Source organism: Apteryx mantelli, chromosome 2, assembly GCF_036417845.1.
Source record: "Apteryx mantelli isolate bAptMan1 chromosome 2, bAptMan1.hap1, whole genome shotgun sequence".
NCBI classification, from domain to species: Eukaryota; Metazoa; Chordata; class Aves; order Apterygiformes; family Apterygidae; genus Apteryx; species Apteryx mantelli.
The window spans coordinates 75,739,009-75,750,109 of record NC_089979.1 but is presented as its reverse complement, the minus strand read 5'-3'; the positions used below and the strand labels follow the sequence as shown (position 1 = coordinate 75,750,109).

The following is an 11,101-nucleotide window of genomic DNA, read 5'->3' as shown; positions in this document are numbered from 1 at the left end:
CAGTATAATTTATGCTGTTTCTCTCTGTGGACATTGTAAAATCTGTTTTCTCCCCTTCAAAATAGCCAGAATTTTAACATAAGTAAGCTTGGATGACTGAGAAGACCAGGAAGAATGAGAAGGCAGCTGTGGGGAGAGGAAATAGCAGGCTATAAACATTGAGCATATATGTCTCAGAATTGATAACTAGAGCATTCTAGGATCAATGGCATTTGCACTCAATTCAGGAAAAATTTTGGATCTTTCTTCATCCAACCATACTTAGGATCCCACAACTGAACTTGTTAATGAAATTCCCTCTCACAGTTAAAAATAAAAAACCAAAAAATACTGAATATGAATGTGAAAGAAAGGCAATTTGATGTTTGTAATTATCGAGGTAAACTCCATGACCTGCTGAATGTATGCAAAATGGACCCTGGATGGTGTATATAAATCTGGCATGTTCAGAAAATAAGAGCAAGTATTTAGACTTCCTTTTGGTAGAGCAAGTCACCATATAGGATCCCTACCATGGGCAACAAGGGGGCTTCACTGAAAGGTAAGACTTTTGCCATTCGCTTGCTGTTAACTTTTATGCTTCTTTAAATTTAAATTGAATTAGGAAGTAACTGAAAGATTACAGCTGTAGAAACTGAGGTCTTCCAGCCACCAGTGACTGGAAGAAACTTCCAGTACTGGTGAAAGTTGCCTCCATCTCAAATGTTTAATGTTCAAACCTGCAAATTAGAAGGCAGCTTGATCCCTTTTATACTCAGTCTTTGGTTTCCTAAGACTATCCTTGTGCTGATGAGTGTCACAGATAATTGGCTTGACAGATGGGACACCTGCACACCAAGGGCTGGATCCAGACTGCTTTGCTACTGCCAGACACCACTGCATAGCTGTCAGAATACAGTGACCGAGTCATTATCCACAAAATCCAGAAGTAGTCTAGTAATTTAGAACTGAATGGTTTCAAAACCATTTTCAACTTCCTAAGCCAACAGGTCTCGGGTTTTCTTATTCATAGAATTATTCCCCAGAATATGCTTCTAACTGCAGCATGCTGAATGTACCTTGTTTATGGGGAAGGAAGAGGGCTTACTTCAATACAGTGTAAATAGGTGTACTTTTCTTAAAATGACAACTATAAAAAAACCTATCACATGATAACAGTGGGGAGGGCTCTGCTGATTTATGGAGTACATTTGAATTTAGCACTGATAATAAGTCAGCTGAATCAAAGCATATAGCAGGCCAATTTCCAGCACTGAAACTCTCAGAACACAGAACAGTATTCTTTGAATGAGTATGCTCATTTACCCAATATCGCTTTTAAAGGTTTGGGTTTTGTGCATATTTTATTTTGGTGAGTAGAAAACTTGACTCTATTAAGTTAATATTAAAAGTTTTAAACAGGTGAGTTTTTGTCTTTTAGAAGTCCCCTATATCAGTTTCAGAAGCTCAGGAAAAAAGTCAAATGTTCTCTATGTTTTCTTAGCAATAGGCAATTTAGGGTTAAATGCTAAAAAGTAAAGCAGCACAGCTGCTGGAAATCTTCTGAAGGAACTCCCAGGACAATCAAAACCTTAAGAGAGTGACCTAACCACCCTCCCACAAAATTAATTTAAACTCCAAATGTTTGCAAAGAAGAAAAGGACCCGTGGGAGGAGGAGAAGAAAAAGAGGGAACAACCTACTTTCCAAACTTATATATCTGTGCAAATATAATTATGTATCTATATTTACACAGTGAAGAAGTTTGATTTTTTTCGTCCATTTATCACTATGTAATAAAGTCAGGCACAATGGTAAGAGACTGTTCTGAATACAGTGTACTGTAACATAGGTTACCTTGTCCCCTCAACCTCTAACAGTCTCTGCTACATAACTAGGATGATGGAAGGGAGAAAGGGGTAATAGAGTGATAGTGCTTTCTTCCTCCATCCATTTTCAGCAGCTAGTGCAATGGGTAATCTGAGCCATGTGACTGAGCACAGGGAACATCTTCCCACATTCTGATCAGTTACTTCTGGCCCTGATACTTACTTCTAAGTGCAGTATGTGTCAATGTGATTCTGTTTTGGTGTATTTTAAACCTGAATAGGTTTGTTGCTGGTGGTCCTTCTGGTGTCCAACATGTTCCTGACAAAGAAAGGAGTGACATCCTTGCCAATCTGTCCCAATGGATCTGTCAATTGCCAAGTCTCCCTTGCGGAACTTTTTGATCGGGCAGTTAAACTTTCACACTACATCCACTTCCTCTCTTCAGAAATATTCAATGAATTTGTAAGTACTCTGCCTTTTCTAAGCACAAACATATGTTAACATATGAAATCCCTCAGTAAGTTAACAAATATGACTACTTTACAGAAGGCGATAGTCCCAGTACTGACCACATCTACTTATAATTTTGACCATTACTAAAATCCTCAACACTTCTATTAAAATATACCATTTTCCCATCATTCTTTATCTATGGGACAAGTTTCCTTTGCTGGGTGCCAGTTTCAATCTAAATATTCACTTGAAACTTTTGACCTTTACAGCATAAAAGCAGTGATAAAAGCAATGGAACAACAATTACCTAATATATTGTCTGAAATTGCATCTCTTCTTACTTAATTGTTTCAATAATGCCTGTTCTTGCTAATCTGCAGGATGAACGCTATGCTCAGGGCCGGGGTTTTATTACAAAAGCTGTTAATGGCTGCCACACTTCCTCCCTAACCACTCCTGAAGACAAGGAACAAGCTCAGCAGATTCACGTAAGTCCCATTCCTAATGCATTCAGTGTGAGATAAAGGAGAGGGGAAAAGGAATAAAGAGGCAGCAAACATGGAGAGAGGGAAATAGGTCATTCAGAATAAAAAAGCCAGGAAGAGGAAAGCATCAAAAACCAAGAAATGTTGATTTAACATTTGCTGATATTAAGTTACAAACTATAAAGAGTACATAAGTTCAGTAACTCTCATCTTCTCTCCCTTTTCCTGTATGTTGCATTCAGTCATTGAATCTTATTTCCAGTCAGCCTCATGGAGAAAAGCCAGCTCCTACAGACTCAGCACACTACAACCTTTGAGTGTTATTTTAAAACATCTAACAACAATTATTAATAAACAGAAAAATAGATTGGCTTTATAGTGAATACTGTAAGTTAAATGTCTTCCCAGTAACTGAAGGCATTGACATTACCAAACAGATACTGAACAGATAATCTTGCAGTTAACAGTAGGTAAAAGTGGTCACATCATCATCCAGGTACAGAGACTTTAATGCGAAATATAGCAAACTACTTGTAAAAAGAAACATGCTACATATGTCAATTTAATAATGATAAATAAAGATGAAGATAGTCTTGCTCAGCCTATGCTCACAGATACAACTTTAATACCTGAAAATACTCTGGATAAAAAAAGTAAGCATAGGTGTATGAATGGGAAAGTGCCAGAGATACATTTTTTATCAGTTTCAAGGCAAAAATAGTCTTGCAACCCCCGTTGCATCATGTTCTCAGTCTGTAGTTCAGAAGTCCTCTTGGGAGCACTGGAATTCACAGTGCTGGGAACAGAACAGAAGTCTGATGGTGTTAAGATCCAGTGCATCTAGCAAAGGGGAAATGGTTGAAAAGTACCATAGCCGTGAGCTTTTTGAATTTTTATTTGCCCACAAGAAAGAAACATTTTAAAACCAGAGAACTATCACTGGAGATGAGTTATATAGAGGTAATAAAAGCTATTAAGTGGTTTACCATAATAAGCATTTTCCATTTTTTAAAAAATTGTCATAGGACTTTAAAATGTTCATTAAAAATCAGATTAGCTTTCTTCACAGAGATGAAACACAGTTGGGCCCACTAGCCTGTAACGCGCAAAAGCTTTAGTGATATCTTCCATTATGATATTATAACCATTTGTGCTATTACAGTAAAACATGTGGGTAAGAATGACAAATTGCAAAAATGCAGTTGTGCAGAGGTATCTAAGACAGAAAATTCACTTGAAAGAGGGCACAGTCAATGGAAGGTCTTGGAATAATTCCCCTGACACTACGGACACTGCTCTAACTTCCGCCTCGCACTGCCAGCACATAGCCTTCCTGTTTTAACTGCCTCTTCTTAACGTGGATGAGCAGCATGAAGACCTGCTGAATTTAGTAGTGGGTGTACTGCGCTCCTGGAATGATCCCCTGATCCATCTGGCATCTGAAGTACAAAGAATCAAAGAAGCTCCAGACACCATCCTCTGGAAGGCTGTAGAGATTGAGGAACAAAACAAGCGACTTCTAGAAGGAATGGAGAAAATAGTTGGACGGGTAAGTACTAGATCCTTAACATTCTTCCAGCCTGTTGCTGTAAGAAAGCCACATACAGTAGTAGGCTCTCCCTACTTGGAATAAGAAAGGAAATGGTAGATGCAAAGGAAGAAAAGGGAGCCAATCACAGACAGCTGAATCCAAGAACATGTCAGCTGTAACTTTTTTGGGCATCTTATGATTTGTAAAGAGACCATGTGATGTGACTGGCCTAGAACAATCCAGCATAGTCCAGTCCTACTTTAATGGCAGGCGTAATCATCAGGATTGGCAAACTTCATTCTGAGTGTTTTGAATGTGCAATCCTAAATGTTTTTAGGATGTGTCTGTGTTGTTTTTGAATGTACATATTTAAATGTTTGTATAGATGTATTTATACATGTCTGTATACACATAGGTATTGTGTAAAGTTTTAAGAAATCAACAGAATGTTTAAAACTGTTCTTAAAGTTTGCCTATTGCAAAGATGTGGCATATAGCTAAGTAATCGAGGCAACTTTCATTTCTCTCTTCCCACCATACTGGTTCCTCAGAACTCTGGCTCCGACTTGGTTCTCCATACTTTTGTAAGGTTAGACCACAGGGCTAACCTGACAAAACCCACACTCAAATACCCTTTGTTATCAGTAATTGACTGAAAGCTTTCCTGAATAAAAGCAGCTCTAGTTTGTTTATTTTTCAAGGGGCCTCTGGCAGACCCTATATATCATTCTGTCAGTAAGCTAGATGTTAATAAGAGTTTCTGACTTTACTGGCTTTTGCTTAGGCTATGAATAGTTGAACAGCATTAAGAGTGCCACCATCACTGTATCTTCTACCTTCTACTGGCTCACACATGGTCTCTCTCTAGCATCTGTCTATTTACTCAGAAACTTTATCCCATCCAGGCCACAAATGCATTTATCAGTGTAATCAAATACATCTCTATCCCATATCCAAGTGTAAAATCTTGCAGAAGGGGATCCAAGATAACAGTGGAAGTCAGGTGCTGGTACATACTGTGTCACCACCTTCTCATTCAAATTATTTACAAAAGGGGTTTGGAGACAAGACTGGGAAGTTCATTAATGTCAAACCATCATTTTGAGTGATAGCAGGTCTGCTGGTTCTTTTTCCAGTTGCTTAGACTGAGTGAGAGAGACTCCACAGATACTCTCCCACGTGCTTTCACAAAGTATAACTGGTAGGAAATAGGATTCACAAGTAGCAATAGGCACAGATTTTCTTCATGCTATGAAAGGCAGATTTCTACAATTTGAGAAAATGAATGACTGCCTCTTTCAAATGAGGAGGCCTAAACCAATATTCATCTCAGATTCTACCTGATTACATGAGTTCCTACATGTAGCTTTCTAACATTAGAGGTGACTGTATCACTCAGAGATTTTTTTTTTAAATGAAATATGACATGAAGATGTACTGTTTGAAGATGTGTCTAGGAACATGTTCTTGAAGCTGCCCATACCAGAGATATTATCTAAGAGACAGGCTGAAGACAAAGCTGAAGATACACACAAATTTCTGAGAAGAAATACTTACAAAGATTTTAAGGTGGAGGGAACCAAAAAGAGATGTCACTGATGAGCCCATACATGACAGAAGGTTCGATTTCTCTGCAGAGTCAGATTCCACTAAATATTGGCAAAAACACTGGATCTATTAAAACACTACTGATGCCGTTAAGCGCTTTGCATATTATAGGGAAGTAAACTGAAAAATCTCATAGAGGTCCACTCAAAATCACCAGGGATATACAACATTATACCAGACAGCCATAACAGAAAATACTTTACAAGCTGTACACTACTAATTAGCATTCCTCATGGATGGTATTTCTTAATACTCCACTCTACCTCCAGTCAGTTTCATTAGTACAATGTCATTTTGTGTCTTTAGGTTCATCCTGGTGACATAGGAAATGAAGTCTACTCTCAGTGGGCAGGCCTTCCATCCCTGCAGCTTGCTGATGAGGACTCCCGACTCTTTGCCTTTTACAATCTGCTGCATTGCCTCCGCAGAGATTCCCACAAAATTGACAACTATCTCAAGCTTCTGAAGTGCCGCCTAATACATGATAGCAATTGCTAAGTACTCATGGGCCTAATCACCTACTGAAATCATTCAACACAGCCCGCTAGTTGCTTTGCCACTTTTCATTGGAAACTTTACGAAAAGTCACACTGTACTGTACTGTATCAGGATTATCAGTAACTTTCAAGCATGTTTGTGTGAATTCTGGCTGCAACTATTAGCACCATTTACCTTGGTGTTTTAAAATGTTATCATAAATTACCTGTATGACAAGAATATACTTTTCTGTCTAGTCACCTCACCTAGTAGCATTTCAGCGATAACCAGATCATGCAGAAACAAATAAAAATATTACTAAATCCAAAATGCATAAATCTGAGTGGTATCAGTGAATAAAAATAGCTAATACGGCTTGTATCTTTAGCAGCTTTTTAGCAGCAGCTTCTCCTTTTGGATCTCAATCTCCAGTTACTCATATATGACAGAATTTCATGCTTCCATTGCTCTCTATCCAAAAAAACACACTAAAAAAGGAGGAGCATCAAAAAGCAGATTAATCACCTATTACACTAAATTATGCTAAACTAAAAGTATGGTTTGAAATCTGATCTACCTGGCTTAGATGCTTTACTGAGGTAAGAAAATTTGCTGAGTAGGGGAGGGAAAGGCAAGAAATTCAGCCTAGCTAACATAGCTATTGATTACCCATGCAATCTATAAAGAGAAAAGACACATCTGGAACTTTAAGGACACATCCATAGTATCTTGCTGTGGTACTTCCATTTCTCTATTGACTGGAAAAGTCAGTAGAGAAAGTTGGGGAACTTAGGCAGTTCCAAGGAAAACTCATTACACTTGAGGCAACTATCTCAGAGTAAAGAAATCAAGTTTTCAGTAGGACACAATATTAAGTGTGGGGCATCCACTCAGGATCATATCCATCTACCATTGACATTCCCCACAAGTCATGTCATGGCTGCAGTTGCTCAGGAAACTTTCAAGCTATAAAAAGGCACTACAGTTGAGCTAAGCCTTTTGCTGTCCTAAATCCAAAATGTCTCTTTCATTTTGGGTTTAGTCATGCTCAAAAGTCTTTTGGGCATTCAATTTGAAACACTAAGGTTAAACACTGAAAAATGGAAGATACGAAAATGACTGACTACTTTTGACAAAAATGGTTTACAGTCACACAACAAATAAGCAGCCAAATGGAAGCTGGAGCCATTGGCCATGTCTATATACTATCTTTGTAAGTCATACACAAATAAGGCCTAGGGGTCATCACGAAGTTTCAGCAAAGAGGAGCTTAAATTCAGATCAGCTCCTCATGGGTTTGGCTTCTCAGTAGACAAGCCAGCTGGGCTGCCCGAGAGTTGAGCCAACTTGGAGGAAGACTGAAAGACCAAGGGAATACAGGTCTACGGGCTTAAGCTCCAAATTACCATGACAGAATAAGCACATCCATAACAGGCATTTACTTAAGCCATTAGACACTACCAACTGCTAGAAAGTTCTCATTTTAACCATCTCTATGTGGGATATAATGATATTTGCATTTCTAATTATATATACACTATGGTCTGTGAACCTCTTTGTATCCTCAGTTATTGATTGCCTCAGATTTCATTTGGATAAGTATAAACTGAGCCCATTTTCAATGTATATAAAATCACCTGTACAGCAAATAAATTCCTTGTTAGACAGTCATACCTGACAACTTTCATGAACTCTGAAATACACAAAATTTGATGCATATGCAACAGCAGTTTAACAACACACAGCTGTATAGCAGCATAGTTAAGGAAGCAAATGGGTAAAATTTATCAGGCAATATGCAAGTGCCCAGACTAGAATTTAATCTGATGAGACAGAAAGATGCAGAACACCATGAACAAATTCAAACCTATACCTGTACTGTCAAGTGTCCTGGTACGGATGATACATTCAAGATGCAGTTGCTACCCTGAATGTTCAGGCCACAATACACACATTGGCAATGCTAAAAGTAAGAACAATACATTCTTATGTCGCTCGTATTTTGTTAATTATTACATGTTCATAAGACCTGAGCAACTATTGTCTTTTATCCAAGAAAAACAGTTACACAGCCAATCTCTTATTTTTTTACAATCCTGAATTAAGAACAGGCATGTTCTTTCAAAATGAAAGCAGCAAGTATCAGTTAAAAAGGTTTAACAACTTTCAGCTCAAGATTTTCAGCACTCAAAATGGCTATTTTTCTGACTCTATATGCAATAACCAAATTGGTTGTATTTAAATGTCTGCCAGTTTATCTGTTTCTGTTTGTTTCAGATGGCTTAGTGAAAGGAGAAATGGAAAGGAAAGGTCCACATTGCTGAAATACAGGCCCTATTCTTTTTCCTTTAAAAATGATATTCAAGCTTGTAGAGGTGGCACTACATTTAGGTTAAGACCTTGTGACACCAAATCTAAATGGTATCAAGGTCAAACCAGTTCATCATTGGGACCATTTATCACTGAACACAACAAAGCAATAGGGATATGCAGAAGAAAAATCCAGCTTTCTATTCGTGACTTGCACTTAAAGTCTAGGACTCTGTCCAGCCTTAGGAGGAAGTAGAAAGAATTTTGAAGGTAATTTTAAAACCAAGAAGGGAAGCTGTTCCTGACAGTACATGTCACTTGTAATCAACTGCTTAACTAGTAATGTGATAATCTCTCTGACATCCTCTTTTTTCTTTTCAGGTCCTGCAAAAAGCCTCCAACAACTGTTGCACTCTTTCTAGAAGAAAGAGAAAAAAAGACTATAGCTTGGCACCTGGCACCTCATCTGTACAATACACTTTACCTTCACAATATTGTTTCAAAGGTGATCCACAATTCTAATAACAAGGGATACAGTGTGGAAATCACACATAATGTCTAAGCTTAGTTTCTGAACAACAGGGATGTCCCCAAGGGGAACATTTTTTAAATACAGAACCTTTTATTATAAATAAAAAAGAGCATTATCACAAGCAACAAATGTATGTCAGAGATATAACCATGGTAATCATGCTTATCTATGTATCTGTACACTATGGAAATCAAATACTAGCATCATGCAAGGGAAAAATTTTACTGACTTGCATATTCCCATAGAAATTATTGGGCTTACTGGTCTGTAAAGCTGTTCACACATATGAATTTCTGTGATCAAACTCATAACTACCTGTGGCTGCAAATTACTTGGGTAAATCCTGAAGACTGAAGATGTCTCTCAATATTCAATTCAATTGAAATTTAAGACTGACTATCCATAAGCTTCTATTAGCATTAAAAAGGTTTTCAAATAGTTTTAAATCATAACAATAACTCTGAAATTTCTTATGCTGATATCCATCTTCAGGAATGAGGCTAACTTCAAATAAACACCAGTTCTTGAAATCAGTAGAAACTTCAGCCATGGTTTTTCAACTTTCTCTTCTGAAGAATTCAATGAAAGTGGTGTAACCAAATCACAAGTGAGTATACACCTCAGCGTAGATCAAGAAAATCCTTGTTCCTACTCACTCTATTTTAAAGCCATTCTTATTTGCAACTTATGATGACTATCAGATAACATTTCAACAATATCCACTATCCCTGGGATTTTAAGGCTATGTTTGAGACATTCCCCCATAACAGAACATATATATATATATATATATATATTTTTTTTTTTTTAAGTACATTTTCTGGTAGTGATTTTTCATTCCTTTTCATTTATTCAATTAAGAGGAGGAAATGAAAACAGACGAGTAATGGTGCCTGATGTACTTTGAACTACATCTTTTTTCTTGCAGGTGCAAGCAGCACAAACTGTCCTCATCTTTGATGAAAAGGGTCCATAGACTTCTCTCATTTTCTTTGTTCTTACCCCCCAAAGACAAATTCTATGAAGCACATAGGAAATATGCTGACATTTCAAGGAGTAATACATTACTCACCTATCAACCTATAATTTTGTTATGAGTATTTTTATGTCCCAGATTATCTTCTGGAGCCGGGGGGTAACCGTTGCTTGCTACATCAATAACTCGCTCTTGTACTACCATATTTATCCTCTTCTAGTCATCCAGAAAGTACTAGAATTTCATGCTCATACTTTGCTTTTGAGAGGAGAATAACTTGTGATGGCATCTTACCTTTTAACTCATGCTTTCTGAAGGAGAATTGCCAGATGTTATCACTTTCCTTCTGGAGCAGTTCTGGAGTTTTGTTGTTGAATACTGGCATTTTATACCAGCACTGGCCAATCAGCATCTTCCTATTTTCCTTCTTCAGTATACAGGGCGAATGGTAACAAAGTAAGCAAAAGGAGATTACAGAAATACTTCTAGCATCACACAAACACTTGGTCCCTGGCTCAGGAACTGATGTATGGGTAGATGAATGTTCATTTCTTAGTTACTATTAACACAGACTCCCACTAAAAATCGCATTTTTCCTGTTCTTTGGATAGAACCTTTTACTGAAAATTCCTATATTTCACAACCATCTGAACAATGATGACATAGACACTAGTCAAAATTTGTTAAAGAAGACTTTTTACAAGAAGCGCTTCTTTACATTTCATCCAGTCTGCTATCAGAAAGTGTTTTACCAAGCATAAAAATGAATTGTATTTACTGACACTATTTAATAGTAGTAGTACCTCAAAAATTCACTTCACCTGTCATACATTGCCCCACTAATTATGGGAACACTTTTCCTTTTTTTAATAAATGATAGGGTTCATTACACTGAAGAGTTCAGATCACTTATTAAATCAC

The 11,101-nt window shown here is 37.4% G+C and overlaps 1 protein-coding gene across 1 annotated transcript; it reads left to right on the top strand.

Moving 5' to 3' along the window:
* The first annotated feature begins 513 nt into the window (after positions 1-513).
* Positions 514-6,383, top strand: PRL (prolactin). Its single transcript, XM_013941223.2, has 5 exons — positions 514-541; positions 2,089-2,270; positions 2,642-2,749; positions 4,116-4,295; positions 6,192-6,383. The coding sequence occupies exons 1-5, from the start codon at positions 514-516 to the stop codon at positions 6,381-6,383; spliced, it is 690 nt and encodes a 229-aa protein (XP_013796677.1).
* The last annotated feature ends 4,718 nt before the right edge of the window (positions 6,384-11,101 follow it).